This window comes from Ambystoma mexicanum, chromosome 12 (assembly GCF_040938575.1).
Source record: "Ambystoma mexicanum isolate Mex_15411 chromosome 12, UKY_AmexF1_1, whole genome shotgun sequence".
NCBI classification, from domain to species: Eukaryota; Metazoa; Chordata; class Amphibia; order Caudata; family Ambystomatidae; genus Ambystoma; species Ambystoma mexicanum.
In genome coordinates this window covers 159,377,672-159,400,556 of record NC_090936.1, presented here as the reverse complement: position 1 = coordinate 159,400,556, position 22,885 = coordinate 159,377,672, and the positions used below count along the sequence as shown (strand labels likewise).

The 22,885-nt window shown below is 46.6% G+C and overlaps 1 protein-coding gene across 2 annotated transcripts in view; it reads left to right on the top strand.

Moving 5' to 3' along the window:
• The window catches only part of BEST3 (bestrophin 3), a 469,126-nt gene that overhangs the window by 425,118 nt on the left and 21,123 nt on the right, over positions 1-22,885 (top strand). For both annotated transcript variants that reach the window (XM_069628231.1, XM_069628232.1), the window contains 2 exons: positions 1,668-1,748; positions 3,266-3,417. In XM_069628231.1, coding sequence (XP_069484332.1) covers positions 1,668-1,748; positions 3,266-3,417 — 233 coding nt within the window. The remainder of the gene's footprint in view (positions 1-1,667; positions 1,749-3,265; positions 3,418-22,885) is intronic.

The window sequence follows — 22,885 nt, the reverse complement described above, 5'->3', positions numbered from 1 at the left end:
TTTAATTTTGAGACACAAACCATCAACTGTCAAACATGTTTCATGGTTGTCCTCCTATCATTCACATTGTTCTCAGACACCATCACCTGGCAAAGTGTGCAGTCTTTAAAAACTGGTCCCAAATGTTCTGGGCATTGAGTATTTGACTCAGCGTCTCTCACATTCAATTTAACACAAGGGGCCTCATTACACGGTAGGCGCTAAGGGATTACAGGGATGAGGTCCCTCAGCGGGTCCCGTCCTTAACGCCTGGTCTGACCAGGTGTTAAGGACGGGACCCGCTGAGGGACTTCAGAGCTAATAACGGTACCGCAAATTGCGGTACCGTTATTAGCTCCTTCACCATTCCCATTGATCCCTATAGGGGCTCAAATGGGAATGGGGAATAGTATTCGGAATGGGGACTTACCGGGTCCTCCAGGGTCGGAATGACCCGGTATGTCCCCATACCGCCTACCCGGACCCGGTATGCGGTAAGGGAGTAGCCATGCCGCTAATATCGGCATGGTTACCTCCTACCGTGTAATGAGGCCCAAGGTGTTATAAAAATGAGTGCCCGTAGCTTCAAGTGAGCAAACCTGAAACACCTCTGTGTCTCTTCCATCTAAACAAGAAAATAAAAGCAACATTTTCCAAACAGCACTTCATGCCCAGATAGGTATTAACCTGAATGGATTGTGTGAGTCCCAAAGGTAAGCCGAGCCCCTTATCTTGTCCCTGTAAGTAGCCTTGTGAGAATGTATTCCCCTGCTTGATGATTGCCTGGAGGTATCTAAAATGTGCCTGTAATTTCACTAGTCTCAGTGCTGATAACTCATGTTCAACAGTTGGACCTTGTTGTCTGCACTTTTGACACTCATTCCTCATACGTTAGGGTGACTGGCTTGCATTCTGAACCTGTGTCGATCCTGGAAATCTCATTTAAACCCCTCTGCGAGTTCTGGCGTCTACTGCATAAAAACCTTAAACAAGATAAGTCCTTTTCCAACTAAAAAACATCTGGTTGTTGTGGCCAAAAGGGCTAAATGATAATCTTGCATAATACAATTGTGAAAAGAGCAGGGACCAGCAAGTCCTTTAACTTTGATACTCAGCAGTATTTACTATATATGGTCCACGCCACATGCCCCCTTCCACCAAGGGAACAAAAGACCAATATGTGCAGACCCAGTGAACCTTACAAGGTTCTCAGTGAAACAAAGTAGTTAACACCACTAAACTTAATTGCAAAGCTGATAAGCAAACACATAAAAGGGAATATTCCATATCATAAGGGTTCATGTTTATTTCAACTAAGGAAAGCAGGTAGATGTCAAGTTTAATGTTGAAACACTTCCTTTCTGTGCTCAGCAGGTGTACATCAGGATGTTGAGGGCCTTAATGAGGGCTATGAATCCCATTTTGATCAACTCATGATACTGTTAGAATGTGTTCTCCTTTTTATTGTTGAAGTCGCCTATTCAAATACGAATTGTTTAGATATTTGCAGTTCAGCATTGTTTAAAAAAGCACTGATACAAAGTGACATATGATTACTAAGAAAACGGAGGGGAAAAGAAATATTGACCATGTGGTTGTGAAAAGCCAAATAAGCATTATATGCCAATCTTTAAGGGGATATTCCATTAAAGTCAGCAGTGTCTGTGTTTGTCTGATGTGAACCACAGGTTGCAGAACAGCTCATCAACCCATTTGGTGAAGACGATGATGATTTTGAGACTAACTGGTGCATCGATAGAAATCTACAGGTCTGTATTTCTCATTTTATATGTAAACCTCAAATGATACCATAGAAATTGGACTATTCATAGGATTTGGTGGTAGAACTGACATGTAGGCAATTCATCTTGAGAGATCTGATGGTTTAAGGCTTTATATTTAGCTTCCAGAAAAAAAGTCTGCCTGCAAGTTAAGCAGCCACCTCCCATCTGGACCCTTTGGGTAGCCCTCCTATATATGCTACATACTTATGAACTTGGCTTCTGCCTCTTAAACCCCTAATTGATTTTTAAGTGTCTAACATGTTATTTTTGTATTAGCAAATTTTAAATACCCTAAAACATGAGGGCACACACTTTATTTAGTTCACATGGAGTATAGTATGCCACCTATTGCCATACACCTGTAAACAATTACCTGCTTGCATTGGCCTTGGAACCCTAATGAATTTTTTCAGATCAGCTATTATTATGTTGAGACAGATATGGACAAAAACATTTTAACCCATCAAAAACAGGTTGCACTTTTTATATACATATTTGGTGTTCCTCTTGTATTTTCATTATCTTTTAAACGTATATAAGTCATTGTGGGGCCAAATCACACTGCATGTTAAAAACACTCAATTTTATGTAATGATTTCTTCTGTTGGAAATTTGGTTGGCACTTCTGGGAACATTAATTGGCCACTGACTCTTTTCCTGTGGAATATGATTTACATTTCGCGAGGGCAACATTAAAAAAGACTGACATTAATGTTCTAATGCATTTGATTATGTTGATCCAAACATCTTATAACTTCAAAAAACTCACTTGTGTAAGATATAAATTACCAATGCTTAAGTAGAGGTTGTATTGAGCAAAGTATATACATTGTACAACTCATCTTCTAATTCCTAGTGAATTCAGGTTTGTAAAGTACTCATTTTAAAGACTTGGGCTGTTAGTAATTCACGTACTTTCTGTTTCATAGCACTTAACATATTAAGAAAAATGACAAACTCTTGGAGAGAGGTGTAAGCTTTGCTCCCAGTGACACATAAATGCATTCATGAAAAGCAGCATGGTATAGATCAGATCTGTTGTTACAAAAATACATCTTTTCCTTCTGGTGTACCTCTGTAAAAAAAGGATACTACAGTCGGAATATCAACCAAGCATTGCTTCAACACCAGAGTCCACTCATCTTGGCATCTTGGAGCATCTGCTGCAGTGAAGCATTTAGGGGAAACACTTGAAGAAAGAGGAAAAATAAATGGTACCTAGACTTGGTGAAGGCCAAAACATAAGGTGCTGAAAAGCAAAAGAAAATGAGGTGTAAACCTCAGCCACAGGAGTGCCTCTCAAAAATAAAATCACACTACTAAGATGAACAATCATGTTCTATTGTGGCTCATTCTCTGTCACGTCTTTTAATTTATTTTTTACTTGTCAATGGATGTGATGGTAAACCTGCTTTTTCTGAGCAGGAGCTCCATATTCTAAAATATTACATCTGTACATCTCTTAGTAATATTATGTTATTTTCAACTATTCATATCCCTAGGTCTCACTTCTGGCTGTAGATGAAATGCACATGAGTTTACCAAAGATGACCAAAGATATTTACTGGAACGATTCTGATGTCCGGCCACCATATACACTTGCAGCGGCTGATTACTGTATTCCATCCTTCCTGGGATCAACCAATGAAATGGGGTAAATATCAAGCGATGTATAAAATAATGCAACATGACATATGTCAGAATGCTTTCTGGTAATCCCAAAGTTAGAGGTAGGAGAATGATAGGCGAATTATATGCAATGTGGAAGTTGAGCCAAACTGTGCTTTGATATTCACATGTTTCTTTGTAAGACGGGGTTGTTAGAGAATGAGTTAAATTTAAAGCTGATATAACCACATGTTTATATACATTGAAAATGAATGTTCTTCGCCTAGATATGACCTGCTTTGCTTTAGGGTGTAGGTATTAGTAGTTAGTTGACAGTATACCAACGGTATTACCTGGTTCTTGGAACATGACTGAGAATATGTGGTGACTATGTCGTTTAATGTTAGTGTTGTCTGGTATGTGAGTTAAGTGTTTGCAGTTAGCTGCTTTCTGTCTTTCTGGAAGGACATACAATGTTTCCAGAGATCTAGTCCGAGTGCTTATGCAGGATGCGGCAACTACCACTTTAGTGCAAGCCAGGCCTTATTGTGCCAAACGTTATTACATTTGGTGTACTGGCCCTTAAAAAGTAGATATATGGAATGAGTGGTTTATTATGTTTGGTGGCAGAGCAAGTGCTTTTGTTCTTGAAGATTTATGCAAAGCCTTCTCAGTGTTGCATCATGTCTACACATAATGTGTTTCTTAGGAGGGTGAGTACCACACTGTTAGCTGTCAAATCATGGATCTGTTCTGTGGGAAGCCTAGAGAAACGACACAGGCTCTGTCTTTTATGATATGATCGGTTATTTATAACGCACTTAAGCGGACCCGGGGATCGAACCTGTGTTGTCCCGTGTCATCTTGCTCCCAAGGCAAGTACGTTGCCTGAGCTATCCTCCCGAGACTGTTCGCATTTGGTTGCTTTCGTGCAGACTGGCATGGCTAATGACTGTACTGTTTTTTGGGATTTTAGATGTTACTTGTTGAAAGTGTGTGTTTTATCTTTGTTTTTTAAAAACAGTTCTGATTTTGGTTCAAACGTGATTGACTGCACGTGTGAGCTCCAAATCCATGTGGCAAAAGCCTTTGCATTCTGTGCTCAATTTTGCAACCAGGGAGATATTCATTCCTGCATTTTGCTTTGCGTGTTAAACAATTCTGTGCTGGTTTACCTCTAGCCGTGTTTTTAAACTATTATTCTCTCTAATGCAAACGCTGTGTGTTCATGTGAAATATTGATCATTTGGTGTTTTAACTTGGAACTCTGAGGACTAAATGGCATTTTGCATGTTTGAAATGTGATTCGACTTGAGCTTTGATTGGCTGGTTGCAACATCCACACCTTTCTTAGCCTGCTCAAACATTTACCATCTTATTTGATAACCATCAAGAAAAATATGGCATTTCTTCCTAGTGCTATCGTCGAACAATGACACTGATTCAGTAAACCAAATTCACCAATTCTTGACACAATACATCAATGACTGACTTATTATTACTCGGACGAGCAGCCCAAATAAAAACGCGTAATGTTTTTTGGCAGGTTCATATACATCCATCCTGCCGTGACCATGAACCTGTAGAGGGTGCTCTAACCAAGTGCACGTCCCTCCATTCCAGCAAGGGGCCCACCGAGAGGAAGAAGGCTCTGCCCGTGGTGAGCTCAGCTGCCTTTATGAATAGGGCACCTGAGCACTTGCTCCATTTAACAATGGCACCCTGCCTGGGCTGTACCAAGCTCCTAGTCCGCCTCGGACAGCTCCGGATAGGCTGCCGTCCTCATTTCATGGCCCATGAACAGGGAGCCGGCAGGCGACACCGGCCCCCTTGCAAGGCCCACTTTTAATAGTGTAGGAGAAACGCAGTGGATCAAGGCACTTTAGGGGGTTCTGGAGGCTGAGTTGTGTTAAATAAGCAAAACATTAAAAAAAAATGTTTGAGGCCTTTTTCAATACCTGTAGTCATTTTTTTTTATTAATGTTGTATTTGATCAGCAGACAATAGCTACTTTGATAACACAATAAAAAATGTAATGCACGTAAAAATAGTACAGCCAATTAAATATATATAAAACGTTCATACAAGATAAAAACATAAACTTGAGGAATCTATATAAGACTATAGATATAATGCATACTACAAAAAGAGAGTTATTGCCTTTGAGTGCTACTAAGATTGATATTAAAAACTAAAACTATGAGAGCATGAGTCGTGAGACACTAGATGCTATTGGGTCGTGCATCTCATTATCTCCTCATCTTTCAGGCAGCTCTCAGCTGGTATGCAATATCCAATACTCTACAGTGCTTAACGTACTTCTGTCCCAAACCGTGGCCCCTAATAATTGAGGCTTCAAGTACCTAGTTTTCAAATCTCATTGTGCCAGATGATATCCAACAAAGCGACCGAACACGACAATGATGCTTGTGAGATTATCACGCTATACCTGCCCAGAGCAGCATATCGATGCAGATGCTGAAATTCCCTCCCGTCACATCACTGCGGTTTCCTGGCAAGCAGATACTTGGTTTCCTCTCCATGAGTTAATTTTTTACTGGACCCTGTTTTCCTGATTTCCCTTTCCTTCATTGCTCTATTCTCTGTGCTTCTTATACTTATTCTGCCATTTGACTTTGGAACTCTATTTCAGTCTACACTCCTGCCTAATCCTGTGACTTCGTGCACACCTTCACCTGCCCCACTTCAGCCTGAAGGCATCTTCCCAAAACTCTACTGAAGATAGGACCACAGGTATATGCCACCCTCAAGCACTTACTGGAGTTTTTTCCACCCCTGCCTATTCCTCCAGTGATTCACTGACTCCACCAGGCTTCACTTTGTAAGTTGTACGTTCCTTATCCACCACTTGCTATAGTGGCTGCCAGTCAGGGCCTGCATTTGCTCATAGTTACATCTCGACAGAAGAGAGAAGAGGTAAGGCCTGTTGCTGACATTATTCATTTGTCTTCTGTTCATGGGACCAAAAAACAGAAAATGGCACAATGCTTCAACAGCTGTCCCAGATGAGGAACCCCACTCAGAAACATCAAGGCCACTCTTATCTTCCCATCTCAGCCACAAGTGGAGTGTCCCAATGCGGAACTTTGTATAAAGGGATCGTCTTTCAGGGTCGATCATAGCATCTAAATATGGCATGTGACTTCGCCCTGATTTCAGTTCAAAATAAAGAGCCTCCCTGGGGTAGTAACATTCCTCAGGTGTTGCCTAGCCATTGATTTCCTTCGGTTGTAAGAACTCTGTGCATCCCCAGCTAATGATAATAAAGTGATATTTCTAAAAAGAAAACAAAGGAAAGTCGATGTGTTCCCTTACACGTATTTCCAGAAAGTCATAGATCAGGTCTATTGCACCCAGATTGTCCTTTATAATAAATACTCTGCCATTTTCATCAGCTAATGATGCCTCAGGCTACTGACGTTCATGAATGTAAAATCAAGAATGCATAGGAACAACAGAAGACTTGAGCTGAATTCTGTTTGCTGGCTATCACAAATCTACACAGCTATGATGTATCTTTATTCAATGAATTGGTGAGCTGCTAGGAAGCCTTTTAAACAGGAAGTGTTTCAAAGCGAGAACAGGAGGACTGCGATTGTAATGCCGCGGCCATCTGATTGGCATTTGATGATATTGTCCTTTTCCACATTAAAAAGAAACATAGCAAAAGGAAGATGTGGTATTCACAGAAATGCATCGGAGGACAGCCAATCCTTCCTTGAGTGAGGTTTGAAGGAATACGAGTGCCACTAAGCATCCAAGACTGTGTGAAGGTGTCCGTTTTCTAGGAGAACCGACAAACTATAATGCTGATGATGTTCAGCAAGTACATTTTTTATTTTTTATTTAAACCCATGCTACATAGCAGTATAATCAACAGCTTTTTAACACAAACATAAATGAAGTGGTTAAAATCCTTTATAAAAAAAGAAAATATTTCAGAATCCATTATAAAGCATTACAACAAAGAAAACTCCTGCGAAGATCATGACCCAGCCCACATCAATTAATGGGAGAGATCCTCCAACATACAAGCAATTCTTTTCCAGAATATTGTGAAGAAAACAATACCGGGTTCATTGTTCCCCCCCATAATTAAGTCCCATAGAGCATCACCAGTAAAATCAGGCCCCAATCCGGCCACAACAGAGGCCACAAATCTACAGTGAACCAGTACATTGCAGTGGACAAGCAGATGTTCAGCAATTTCAAGTTGCCCAAAGTTGCATAAATGACATACCCGTGATGGCCTGGGTATGTTACCTCAGGCACCAGTGACTTCAAGAGTCTTCATCGAGTTGGTCTTGAGCTTGAGGTAATCACAAACTGTAAACGAGATTGGCAAACAAGGACGGCGAGACTCAGCGCAAGGACCTGAATTATAAAGAGTGGTGTGAGGAGCGCTGCGGGTGAGTGTGGATGTGGGGACTTGCCAAGTCCTCCACCAATAAGACAGAACCAAGTTGACACAAACTGGCCAATATAATTCGGAATACAATTCCTTGCCAGAATGTATTCAGTAAAGAACCTGCTGTAAGGGAGCAACATCAACAATGTATTGCTCACTGTAACAATCGAGAATCGTGGCTCACATTGCTGCTTTGTACCAAAGCAGGGTCCAGCTAAGGGAAATGCCAGGCACTTCGGCCATCTACCTAATTGCTGCAGCAAAGATATGAAGTAGAGCACTTCTCTGCATAAAGGAAGCATTAGCCCGAGCAGCGTTAAATAGAATACAATTCAAAGAGCCGGGGATCTTGCCTTAAAAGAAAACATACCAAGTTCAAGGAAAATAATTTGAATTAGTGTGCGGGTGGGCAAGCAGAAGAGTCACTTAAGAAGAAAAGATTCCAATTTCACCACCCACTCACCATTACAGGGATGCCAGCATTCAGCCCCATACATAAGGATCTGTGTAATCTTAGCCCGGTATAATTGGGCCAAGATCCCAACCGAATAGCCCCCTCCAGTGCAAGCCAATTTTCCCTGGCGTCCCACCGCCTAGGAGGACCTTAGTTAGGTCACAACTAAATGAGGGCTGCCACGAAGGGTGTCATCAAAATGAATCCCACAGGATTTATATTCGTGAACCACCTCTAACATCTTCCATTCCAACTGCCAAGGGAAAATTGTCCTTTTCTTTTTTTGGCCCAGTGGTTGGAATAACATAACCTTTGTTTTATGGATGTTAATCACTAATTCCAAGAAATCAGAAAATTGCTTCAACATATCCAAGATAGCCTGAAGGCCAGCCTGAGTAAGGTCAAGAAAGATTATGTCATCGGCACACCCCATCCAAAGGAGGGGGAAATCACCCAGTTTCAGTGGAATAGCAGAGGGGTGAGCAAAGCCGAACCCATATCAGCAAGATAAAGGTGAAAAAGTAAGGCTGCAAAAATGCATCATTGTTTCAAGCCACGAGTGGTAGTAATCCAAGGCGAAGTGCTCCCAGACTGGTCCAACCAGACCTTTACCCTAGTAGCAGAGTGAAAAGAGGTGAGCATGGACAAAAGGCCAGGAGGAATGTTGCAGGCACACAATTTCTGCCACAGCTTATATCGGTTAACGATATCGAAAGCTGCGCTATAATCGATAACCGCTGTATTAACTGGGCGCTGCCGAACAAGTCATGCCTGTTGGATAGTGGAAATAGTGCCAGGCAGTTGGTTGTAGTGCTCAGGCCGCGTTGGAAGCCAGTCTGATTAAGAGTTATAAGGTTAGCCCCATCAGCGCAGGTCCAGATTTCATTGAGGAGCATACGAGCAAAGATTTTTGATGAGGCATCAAGCATGGCAAGAAGGTGATAATTACCTGAAACCAGCGGTCGCCCTTCTTCCATGCAAGGATGATGATACTGTCTCCCCATGACTAAGGAATACGTTGGGATTCGCCAATTCAATAGAAAAGGCTATCCAACGCATGTGACCAGCTAATCGAATCCTTCTTAATAACAGCATTGGAAATGCCATCAGGGGCGGAGGGCTCGCGAGGACCTACAGCCATTGATCAAGAGAATGTAATTAACAGTATGACTGTAATACCATCTATCCAAGGCATTGGCAGAGTCGCCACCCAGCATGTTCACAATGCGCTGAACCCAGGATGATTCCAGAACACCAGACCGGTTGATAACTATCAATCTCTTTCCAAAACTGACTTGGAGCGTTAGTAAGAGCTAAGTTGACAAAATGTCTTCTAGTGCAAGCACTCCAAAAGATAACAATGTTTCCTAAGCCACTTCCGATAAGTTTGTTTTGTGTTATTCAATCTGCTAGTACGTAGTGAGGATGCCAGTACAGATCCCACTATAGGTTGCAATGTCTTACGTAGATCCTGCCTCTTAGAGGTAATTTTCCCATCATAATGCTGACAGTGTAAAAGAGAAGAAGGTCTATTTAACAGGGTATTGCTGCTGCCGAATTTGAAAGAAATAGATGCTTGAAACATCCTCAAAATCCTTTATCGGCACAAGAGCATTAGTGCATACTTGATCCAGACCCCAAGTTGCACAGCGAGCGACAAAAGAGGCCAAAGCAGGTCGTAATCGAACGCAGGCTTCATCCAACCGACAACCGTTCGATGATATGCGATTAAGACAAGGGTTCATTCCAAGAGTCCCAACGACCTTAGGAACAATCTTGGATACAGTCAGATTTACAGTTAATACAAGGGGCATATGGTTGCTTTCCAAATGAGGAGATATGCCCATATTCAATCCCAAAATATCCAAAGCGTAACCCAATGCACACCTTATTGTTTATATCAAAATAGTTAGGAAGTATATGTTAAATTAACAAAATGTAAGGTGCAGAGTAGAAAAATCAGTCCTGACACATGGACTGAACAGTAACAGTGAACAAGAAAAAGTAGGCAACTCCCGTCCCCTGCACACTTTCACAGGCCAATAAATCAGCCAAGAGTTTAAAGACAAATTTTAGAATTGTTCGAGATCAGGTAACTTAATTCAATATAGACCCGTTATCACAAAATGAGATATTTCAATATCAATACATAACACATTTCTGTTCAACAAATAAATATAAAAGTGTGACCCAAAGCTTTTTGAGAAAAACTCTCTTCATCAGGGGTCTTTACAAGATGTTGATTCTATAAATAATCAAATAAGAGATAGTCTTGTAAGTACATCTGTAGTGATCCACTCATAAACATTCATATTACTTTATCAGCCACTTTTATTCTTTAGATATCAACATAAAGCTACCTTCATAGTCTCAACGTCCTGTTGATTTCAGTGCTCTAAGAGTACTCCTACCCAGAGCAAAGTGGTGTACGTGGGTAGCAATCAGTTCCTGATTACCTAAAATATTACGACATTGGCATGAGGTAAGTATTCCTCTACAGTCCTTACTTTTTTATCTAAGTACAGATTATTCTGAAATATCTCACCTTCACCATAAACAGCAGAAACCTATATGTTCCTCTGGTATAACCCAATGTAAAATAGGATGGAGTAGTTGTCATCCAGTGTCCTAGGTGTATGAGTGTAGTATTCCTTCTGTGAGTGTAATTCATATCAGGAGAAAATGTAAGTATCTAATGGAAGAAAATCTAGGTCCCATATCTATTGATAATGCTATTCATATCATAGTACTCACCCTGTCAGTAAATGGAGTAACTCAAAGATGAGTGAAGATAATTATAATGCATGTTGTCTCCATCATATGTGGTCAAAGATTTTTTACACCCTTCTCGAGGAATACAGAGTGTAATGGTCAAACGGCTTCACCAAAAATTCAAAGGATGTCTCCTAAGGCAAGCCAAGATAAAGGAGGAAAAGACTTTTAGGAAGTGCAGGCCTGAAGGGATGTTGCACATCCTGGTGATCATCTATTAAAATATGTAACATTTTTACCTTGGAAGATGTCTTTAAATCCAATCTGTTATGGCAAAAGAGGAAGCCCTGGACTCCTGTGTTCTCTACCCGCTGAAATTCTGCAGGCCAAGATGGCTGCTTCAAATAGAGGCGTGCATTCACGGCATGATGATGTCATGTCGTAATGATGGCAATGGCGTCATATTTGTAAAACCTTAAGCAAGCCGTTCTGGTCAATATCTATCTCGGCCCTTCATGGAAAATAAGGTATTATTGCGCTATGCATGTTACTCTGTCCCCCGTGGTGGATATTGAAATAAAGATGAATAATCAATTTCTAACATTTCTAGTATTATGTAGAAACTCAGGGTTCTACATAAAAGGAGAAGTGTCAGGATAATAATCAGAAGATCCTTCCATTAAAGAACCTACGTGTGACAATGTGGTGGCCTCCTGTTGTATCGAATGCTATATAACTATCTATGGCCCTTTTAGCTTATAGCTATTTTCGGCCCTTTATGTGAAAAAAGGGGTTTGGGCATTCCTCTGCCCCACTGTGGTGGATATTAATTGTTGAGATCAACTGGCCATTTACAACATGATGTATCATGTGGAAACCCGGGATCCCCATCTAAACAGGGAAATGCTGGGACGTGAATCAACGGTTCTCCAGCATGGGGTCTGGCATGGATTCACATGCTCATGAATATTCCCCGTCGTCAGGCTGGGAATCCTCGGTAAAGAAAAAACCAGTATCAGTTTCGTTTCTGATCTGTCTTTCGTAGTAATAACCAATCACTGGTCTCTGCGTCATACTGACCACAGCCAATGACTGCCCTCTACCTAAGCACCGCCTCTGGCAGCCATCTTCAGATTTTTACCGCACGTTCATGTGTTGGGATCCTCGTGCTATTGCTCTCGAGCGTTAGTGCTATTTTTTCACGTTTTTTCTCAAAAACTTCGTTTTTTCGGTCAAAAGAGCCTCAAGCTCCACCAACTCTCCATCCGATCAACGGGGACCCGTGTCGGATTCGTCTGCGCCCCTCAAGGGTGAAGATTTCGTCGAGCTACGCTTTTGGAGGACTCCAGAAGTTTCTCAGGCCCGGACATGGCCCAGGAGAAGGGATGCTCGACGCCCGGAAAGCTGTTCAGGGTCTGCTCTGGATGCCAGCTGCAGAACGTCTTTAAGGAGGACGAACACTCCTTTTGTCTCTACTGCTTACATGAGGACAAGACGCACGTGGAGAAGGACTGTGCGTTTTGCGGCAACATGTCGGAGCGGACCATGAAGGACCGCCATCAACGTCTCGCCAACTGGCTGGAAGGGAAGAGCCCGTCAGGCGAGAAGAAGAGGAAGAAATCCGAGCGGTCTTCTAAGACCTTTGAGGACGCCCCGGCGACGGGGGTCCAACACAAGGCAAAGCACCGCGAGTCCGCTGGCACCGGGAGCGCCGAACTGTCGGGCTCTACGGGCGCCAGGCAGGGCGAACCCTCCCCGGCACCATCAACCACGAGCCAACGCTCTGGGTCGGGTAAGAGGAAGGCCGAGCACCCGGCGAAGCTCCTGGAGAGGCCCCGGTCAAGCTCGAAGGCCCCATCGGAGGGGGAGCGAGGCAGTGTCCCCCCCTCAAGGATAAGGCGGTGAGCGCACCTAAGGTGGTGAAGGCCTTAATCCATCCGGCCAAGCCCTCTATCGAAACTGTCGCGGCGGCCCTGGCTCAGCCTGTGGGGGCTACACCAGTGGTGGCGACCTCGGGGCTCAGAGTCTCCCTGCCACCTCGGAGGGAGTCCTCTTTTGTGCCCATCGATAGGACCCCCGTGAAATCCCCCGTGGGGAAGAAAAAGGGGGGGCAGGGCGTCGTCGTAGATTCGGCCTCAACCTCGGAGGAGGAGCTGGTCGAAGTCTTAAGCCACGGCCTCGGCGTGGAAGAAGACCGGCCCGTCGGGATGGATCCCGACGCAGGTGACGACGACATCATCGAGGGTACCGACGGGGCCCCTGATCGCCCGTCGGATTCCCCTCTGCCAGCGCCGCGAGACAACTCGGCGGCCATTTTGTTGGCTATACAGTCCTTATGCTCAGAGATAAGGACGAGACTACCGTTGCCGACGGAACCTCTCCCGTCGGGGGACCCAGAACCGGGACCTTCTGGTGTTCCCCCTACCAAGAAAAGAAGGATCCACCCTCCGCCTCCTTTTCAGCCGTCGCGCCCCTTCCAGCCCTCCTCCCCGTCCACCCGAGGGTATGATACGGGGACTGACACAGCAGCGACGAATACGGACGACGAGGTATACGACGAGGATGTACCGTCGTCGCCTCCCACCAGGGCTTCTCCGCCCGACGAGATTGGATCGTTCCACTCCATGATCACCAGGGCATCCGAGCTTTTCCAACTCTGCCCTGAGGAGAAGAAGAAGGAAGGTTTCCTTTATCAGCGGCGCGAGGCCAAGAGGAAGACGGTCCTCTCAGTGCCTCTATTGGACGACATTTGGGATGAGGGCCTCACCCTCCTCAAGAACCCTTCCACGACGCCAGCTAGAAGGGACCGGTACGAGAAGAAGTACCGGGTCCCGGACACGGCCCCCCTGTGCCTCCGGGCGCAGCCTACCCCGGACTCCGTCGTCTCCGCGGCGGCCAGGAAAAAAGCGGGGGGGGTGCGGCCTCCACATCGACTTCCCCACCGGACGGCGAGGGAAAGAAATTGGACGCTATGGGACGCAGAGTCATATCGTCTGCGGCGACGACGATTAAAGCGGCCAACGCCTTGGCTATCGTGGCCCGCTACGACAGGGAGCTCTGGTACAAACTGGCTCCCCTACTGGACTTCTTGCCGGACGACAAGAGGGCAGAGGCCCTGGAGATCCTGCAGGAAGGTGAGGTGGCTTCGGACCACGCCATTACCGTTGCGACGGACATCGCCGACACTGGGTTCCGCCAGTTGGGCAACGGCGTTTGCCTTAGGCGGCGTGGATGGCTCAAGGCTACGGACTTCCGTCAAGACGTTCAGACCAGAGTCCTGGACATGCCCTTCGATGGGAACAACCTGTTTGGGAAAACAGTGGACGATTTCCTTCAGGCCATTAAAGCGGACACCGAGACGGCCCGGGCCCTTGGAGTTCTGCAACAACGGCGGACGCCCTTTCGGAGCAGCGGAGGCAAGGGCGCCTCCAAAAGTTCAGGCGGCGGTTTCTCCACCTACCGTCAAGCGGCCCGCTCGTCGGCTCAGGAGGCCTACAGAGGACGAGGCAAGTCTGGCGGACCCCGCCGTCGTCGCCAAGGAGGTCAAGGCGGCAAAGCCTCGTCGAAGCAGGATTGAACCGACCGTGGGGTCGGGCCCCCACCGAAGCACCCCGGTGGGAGGCCGGCTGGCGAGCTTCGTCAGCGTGTGGGAGTCCATCTCCACCGACCGTTGGGTGCTGGACGCCTTGGCCCGGGGCCACGCGCTCGAGTTTCAAAGAAGGTGTCCGCGCGTCCCCCCCGTGGCCAGGAAAGAACTTCACGTCCCTCAACTTCTCCTGGATGTAAAGGCGATGCTGAGGAAGGGTGCCATCGAACTCGTCCCAAAGAGACTTCGGGGCTCCGGAGTTTACTCGAGATACTTCCTCGTGAAGAAGAAGACGGGGGGATGGCGCCCCATCCTGGACCTGCGACGTCTGAACAAGTTCATCAAGGCGCAAAAGTTCCGGATGGTCACCCTCCAGCACGTCCTGGGTCAGCTGGAGGAAGGAGACTTCCTGTCGTCGTTGGATTTGGAGGATGCCTACTTCCATATTCCCATCCTAAAGGGGCACCGAAAATTCCTCAGGTTTGTGGTCCAAGGGCATCACTACCAGTTCAAAGCCCTCCCCTTCGGACTACGGTCGGCCCCCAGGGTATTCACCAAGTGCCTTGCACCGGTGGCGGCGCAGCTGCGCCGCGAGGGGATCCACGTCTACCCCTACCTGGACGACTGGCTCATCCGAGCCAAGACGAGGGAGCTCGCCCTGGATCACACGGCAAGGACCGTCCGACTTCTCACGGACCTGGGATTCTCCGTGAACTACGCCAAGTCTCACCTGGTACCTGCGCAAAACGCACTGTTTCTGGGAGCGAAGCTCGACACAGTGTCTCTTCTGGCCTCCCCATCGGAGGAAAGGACCAGGTCCATCCTGGGCAAGGTACAGTGGATGTTGGTTTCCGACGCGGCCAAGGTGAGGTCCATCAAGTCCCTCCTCGGAATGATGTCTTCCTGCATCTACCTCATTCCCATGTGCAGGCTCCGGATGCGCCCGTTGCAGGAGTTCCTGGACGCGCGCTGGATCCAAACGACGGGCAGCTTCGAGGAGAGGATCACACTCGACGAGAGTTTCCGCCGAGCGGTCCGGTGGTGGGGCAACCGCACGCATCTGACGGCGGGCATGGACTTCCAGACCCCAGACCACCAGGAGACAGTGACCACCGATGCCTCCCTGGAAGGGTGGGGAGCGCACACCGAAAATCTGCACGCGAGAGGCCTTTGGCTCCCGACGGAGAAGTCCCTCCATATCAACGTCCTGGAGCTCCGTGCAGTGTTCTGGGCCCTCAGGTCCTTCCTTCCGTCCCTCAAGGGCAAGGTGGTGAGGATCTTCACCGACAACACCACCACCATGTTTTACATCAGGAAACAGGGCGGAACCAGGTCCCCAGCGCTGTCCAAGGAGGCGCAGGACCTGTGGCATTGGGCCGTCGCCCAAAGGATGTTTCTGGTGCCGTTTCATCTGGCAGGGATAAAAAACACCATCGCCGACTCACTCAGCAGGGAGCTGCGCTTGTGCCACGAGTGGGAACTACGGCAGGATCTAGTGGATCGCCTCTTCCGACGGTGGGGCACACCCCAGATCGACCTGTTCGCGACGGCGACGAACTCCAAGTGCCGGAGGTTCGCCAGCAGGTTTCCCCAGGCGAGGAGCATGGGCGATGCCTTCTCGTTCCCCTGGGAGGGCCTGTTCCTCTACGCGTTCCCTCCTTTGCCACTGCTAATCCGGCTCGTCAACCAGCTCAAGAGGTCACGGTGCAGGATGATCCTCGTCGCACCTGCGTGGCCGAGGCAGATATGGTTCCCGGACCTTCTGGACTTGTCAGCGTCCCCGCCAATCAAGCTGCCGGTGGACGCGGATCTTCTCTCCAGGGAAGGAGGCGCCATCCTCCACCACGACCCGAAATCGCTGAACTTGCAGGCCTGGCTCCTGCAGCGCTAGAGTTTGGAGGATACGACATACCGGCCGACTGCAGAGAGGTTCTTGCAAAGGCCAGGGCGTCCTCGACTCTTAAATGCTACGGACACAAATGGAAGAGGTTCTCTGTCTGGTGCCACGCACAGAAGATTAACCCTCTACGGATTACGGCTCCCCAGGTACTGCCGTACCTGCTGACGCTGGCCAAAGCTGGACTGGCCCACGCGTCCATCAAGATTCATCTTGCTGCGATCTCCCGATACACCAGAACCACGGGCCGGACGTCCTTGTGGTCTCATCGTCTGGTGAAAGAGTTCATGAAGGGACTGTTCAGATCGTTCCCGCCGGTGAAGGCTCCGGCCCCGGCGTGGGAGCTCAACGTGGTGCTGACCAAGCTCATGGGACCTCCGTTCGAGCCTCTGCACTCGGCCCCGTTGAAGTTTCTGTCGTGGAAAGCAGCGTTTCTTGTGGCCATCACCTCCGCACGACGGGTGGGAGAGATCCAGGCCCTTTCATGCAAGGCCCCGTACTTGACTTTTCACGACACGAGGGTAGTGCTCAGGACGCACCCCTCCTTCATGCCCAAGGTACCGTCGGACTTCCATCTCAACGAACCCTTGGTGTTGCCTGTGTTCTTCCCGTCGCCTTCGTCGCCGGCTGAGAGGACTTTGCACTCGCTGGATGTGGCTAGAGCGCTGAAGTTCTACGTGGACCGCACGAAGTGTTTTCGGAAGACGTCACAACTCTTTGTGAACTTTGGACCTGTCAATCAGGGGAAGGCTCTCTCGAAGGCTTCCATTTCCAGATGGCTCTCCGGCTGTATCATGTACTGTCATCGGTTGGCAAACCGACCGCTGCCTGGCCGTCCGAGAGCCCATTCCACCAGAGCGATCGCAGCTACCACGGCGTTCCTTTCTGGTGTGCCCCTGCTGGACATATGCAGGGCTGCTACGTGGAGGTCGACGCACACCTTCACGAAATTCTACTGCGTCGACCGGGATTCCAGGGAGGAGTCCAGGGTCGGCCAAGCAGTGCTGCGCAACCTGTTCGCCTGAGGTGAGCCTGGTGAGGAGGTAAGATGCTTAATGTTGAGTTTGATGTAATGCTTAATGTTGAGCCTTTGCCACCTCCCGTGGTTGTGCATGTGTGTACTGCTATGTATTCTTTATTCATGAGCATGTGAATCCATGCCAGACCCCATGCTGGAGAAGGAACAAGTTACTTACCTGTAACTGTTGTTCTCCAGCATGGGTCTGGCATGGATTCACATGCGAACCCTCCCGCCTACCCCTCTGCGGCTCTTCACTTGGTCATACTGCCACTTCACGTGCTTCCAAATCTGAAGATGGCTGCCAGAGGCGGTGCTTAGGTAGAGGGCAGTCATTGGCTGTGGTCAGTATGACGCAGAGACCAGTGATTGGTTATTACTACGAAAGACAGATCAGAAACGAAACTGATACTGGTTTTTTCTTTACCGAGGATTCCCAGCCTGACGACGGGGAATATTCATGAGCATGTGAATCCATGCCAGACCCATGCTGGAGAACAACAGTTACAGGTAAGTAACTTGTTCCTTCCCTCCCATTAACAAGCCTACCAGTCATGACATGTCAATCTCCTATTGTCTCTCATAGTAATGTGTAAACTGCCTAGCTATTCCACCATTCTGTCCTCAACCCTTGAAGGGCGTACACTCTGATGTCCACAAGGGTTTACAATACAATGTAAAAAGGTCAAGTGTATAAGCAGTTCATCTTCTTCATAGAGCCCAGCCCCAGAATATCTGTGTACATCATGTCATCAGGGATACTTCAGATCAAGGAGAAAGTGGAAAAAAATCATTGACCACATATGATGGAGACAGCATGGATTAGGATTATCTTTATTCATCTTTGAGTGGCACCATTTAATGACAGGGTGAGTACTATGATATGAATACCACTATCAATATATATGGGACCTAGATGTTCTTCCATTAGATACTTACATTTCTTCCTGATATGAATTCCACCCACAGAAGAAAGACTACACGCATACACCTAGGAGACTGGATGACAACCAATCCATCATATTTTACATTGGGCTATGCCAGAGGAACAAATAGGTTTCTGCTGTTTATGGAGAAGGTGAGATATATCAGACTAATCTGTATTTGGATAAGAATGTAAGGACTGTAGAGGAATATATACCTCATGCCAATGTCATTTTTTAGGTAATCAGAAACTGATTGCTACACACGTAGACCACTTTACTCTGGGTAGGAGTACTCTTAGAGCACTGAAATCAACAGGACCTTGAGACTATGAAGGTAGCTTTATGTTGACATCTTAAGCATACAAGTGGCTGATAAAGTGAATATGAATGTATGAGTGGATCAATGCAGATGTACTTGCAAGACTATTTCTTTGATTATTTATAGAATCAACATCTTGTCAAGACCACTGATGAAGAGAGATTTTCTCGAAACGCGTTGGCCCACACTATTACATTTATTTGTTGAACAGAAATGTGTTATATATTGATATTGAAATATCTCAGGTTATAATAACAGTTCTATATTGAATTAAGTTACCTGATCTCGAACAATTCTAAGATTTGTCTTTAAACTCTTGGCTGATTTATTGGCCTGTGAAAGTGTGCCGGGGAGAGGAGATCCCTACTTATGGGAACTTTTTCTTGTTTACCTTATCCAATACCAAATCAGGATCATTGGCCAAAAAGGCCTAATCGAGAACACTGCTTGATTTGGGGCCAAACCGGATGCATTTAGGAGGGGAAGTGATCATAGTAAAACCAAAGGAATATAGTAAAGTAGCCCACTCCAAGCCCCGCTTGCAGGATTGAGAAAGCACACCCTTATACATCACAGAGGAGGAAAATTATCCATATAAGTTAACCACAGACGGGGGCACTTGAATCAGATAATTAAAGTCCCCACATATGATACAAGGCACATGAGAGGACAAATCATTAATCAAAGCTTCAACTTCAAGTAGAACCATCTCATGGGCCTGCTTATATGGGGGATCATATAAGTTAATGACCACTAATTCTTTGCGTCCCATTCAAGAGGTGCAACAATCTTGGCCATAAGTATGTTAGGTGAGATGATAGGCAATTTAACAAAACTCATGGAGTTCTTAGCACTAAGAAGTAAACCCCACTATAGCGCCCAAGAGGGCCCTGAGTGATTGGTTTGCTAATAAAATACCAGCCATCAATAATGACCAGGTCGACCAACCAGGTCTCCTGGAGGGCAACCAACATATATTCTTCAAGCTCAAATAAGTGGGAATGTCAGTGTGTATTCCAATTAATAAAGTGGAAACTGCAAGCAGGGTCCCACGCTAAGAACCCATTTCCCCCCTCTGCGCAACCAGATTGGGCAACCCGACCCACTGACTCTCTTCCCGCCGAAGATACCACCCCAGCCACTGCCCTAGGCAGCAAGCAAGAGACTGGGGGGAAGTATGGGGGTTGGAGACAAAGGAACCAAGAGACCAGTACAATATCTTCGAAGGGATTGTGTCCTCTGACGTATTCCTTATCTTTGATATAATCCATTCCAGCTTGCTGGCCTTGGAAATTTTTTCTCAGTAGATGGCGCTGTGCGTCGACGTCCCTCGAGTTGGTGTCCTTCGACAGCCTCCGTATCGGCGCCGACGTCATCATGAGTATAAATAGACTCGCGCAGCGTCCATTGCTCAGTTCCGTTTTTCCGCGCTTCGTGTGCCTCGGAAACGTAACGCTCGGTTCGTTTTTTTCATAAAAACCTTCTTATTCTTCGAAGATATTTGATTTAACACGATGGCATCTTCATCCGAACCATCGACTCCACGGTCCGGTTTCAATAAATGTTGCGACTGTGGAAAGAAAATGTCTTTAACGGATCCTCACAGGATCTGTTTGTGGTGCCTGGGATCGGAGCATCACTGTTCAGAGTGTGAGGACTGTATGTCCCTAATGGCAAAAGCTTTGAAGGAGCGTAAGGGGAAGTTAGAAAGAGGTAAGGCTTTTAAAACCTCTACCCCTTCAAAAGTTTCTTCGGTTGAGTCGAGGCATTCGTCTCCTCGTCGTCAAAAGAAACATTCCCGTTCGAGATCTCGAAGCGGTTCCCATCATTCTTCGAGATCAAGACACTCTAAGAAGAGGCATCATAGATCGCCCTTTTCTTCTAGTTCCCCGGAAAGGGTCACCTGCCCCACGAAACACAGCTCTCCGGCTAAGTGGGAGGAATTACGTAAATAAATGCTTAGCGTCTTCGAGAAAGCGGCCTCGACCCCCTCAGAGACATCTAAGGGTGATATCCTGGGTGAAAGACCTGAAAAATCTAAATGCTGCTAGTCATTGAACCGGGCGAGTAAAAATACTCGAGCGCCATGAACGCTCGAGCAAAGGCAATAAGACTGTGTCATCGACGCCATCGTCGAAGATTTCTTCGACTCTCAAATCTGCATCATCGACGCCTTTGTCGAAGGAACCTTCGACGCATAAATCGGTTTCATTGGCGCCGTCTTCGACGCCGTTGTCGACCCAGATAAAGGACAAGCCTAGAACTGCCACTACGTCACAGGCAGCAGAGATGTCGAAAGCCCCGACCATGACGTTGAGCGTACCATCAAGAATCTCGACAATCTCGACGATGCTGAGTAGGATTCATTTGATTCATTCATTTAGGCCTTTTCCAACATTTTTGATGCCCTTTTCAGGATTGTCGAAGCCTACGACGTCCACCTCGACAACCACAACGTTTTCTTAGGCAGTAACAACAAATTTGGCTCCTTCTTCTCTAGAAATGGGGTTTACACCATATCCTAGTTCTGATTACTTTAGAGCCTTGTCTTCCATATATGAGGAAGGGGAGGACTCTGACAATGAGAGACCTTTTGGTCTGCAAAGGACTACAATACCCATCCCAGAGGAATTAATCTCTGAAGAAAATAGGTTAAAAGATCTACGGGAGTCTCTACATGAGTCAAGTGGTATAGATACTTCTCCAGAAGTAGAGTTTGCTAAACCAGACCCTGGAGAACATGCTGAGATACCTTATAGGGCTCTTATGTCTAGAATAATTGAATTTATGGGGTGGACTACACCGGCACCTTCTTTTCAGCAAGATGACCTTACTGATATATTTGATAAAGGACCCCAGGAGGATCCCGTTGTTCCTTTTCATTCTGCTCTGCAAAGAAAAATATCTGCAAATTGGGAAACTCCTGAAGTTATCCCTGCAGTAAATAAAAAACTCTCTGCTAAATACAGAGTATCAGCTTCAGATCCTGAATATCTAAGCAAACATCCAACTCCAGAGAGTTTAGTTGTGCAGGCAGCGACTTCATCAAACAGTAAGTCAGCATACCCTACCATTCCACAAGACAGAGATGATCAAAGATTTGACATCATGTCAAAAAATCAAAAAAATTATTTTTGGCATGTAGTATGGCGCTTAAATCTATCAACGCCACTTGCACGCTAGCAAGATTCAGCCACACACTTTGGGAGTGTGCTTCATCTGCGGCTGACTGTCTCCCAGAAGGAGGAGAGCGGGAAGCATTCTTAAACATCATCAGGGATGGAAAGGATGCAATGTGTGAGTCCCTTCAAACAGGCATTGACTCTGCTGACAGTATCAGCAGGGCCATGGCGGCAAGTACCACAATCCGCAGGTTTGCGTGGTTGCGGAAGTCTGGGTTTGCTCCAGATGTGCAAGCTAGACTTCTAAATATGCCCTTTGACGGCACTTCTCTATCTGGAAAGAAGGCTGATGACAGCCTGGAGAAATTGCAAACATCCAAAGCAGCAGCAAAATCCCTTGGGGCTGCAATCCGGCAAACTCCAAATCGCCCTTCAGGTACATCCTGGAGGGGCAAGTCCTTTCGTTTTTACTCCGCATTCGGAAAAGGCAGAGGACAGCCAGCTCAAAGGGGCCAGAGACGATTCACCTGTGGTGGACAGGGTAAAGGTACAAAATCTGCATCAGCAGGTGCTACTTTACCCTCAGCATCTGCGTCAGCCGCTTCTAAACCCCTTTGAGGTCTCCCCTCACAAGACACCAGTATGGGGCAGGTTAACTCAACATCTGGCAGAATAGCAGGCTATTACATCAGATGCTTGGGCATTGGAGACAGTTGGCCAAGGTTACTGCCTGCCTTTCCTACATTTTCCTCAGAGTCATCTACCAGGGAACAACTCTTTGAAGCTTCTAGACCCGCTCCTTATGCAGGAGATTTCAGACCTGCTAGAGAAAGGTGCCATAGAACCGGTACCTGTAGCGGGGAGGAACAAGGGTTGGTATTCCCCCTACTTTCTAGTAGCAAAGAAGGACGGAGGATTGAGACATATCTTGGACTTGCGAGAATTTAACAAATTCCTCAGGAAAGACAAGTTCAAGATGGTAACCCTTTCTCAAATCCTTCAGGCCCTCCAGCTTCAGGACTGGTTGGTATCTCTAGACCTTCAGGATGCT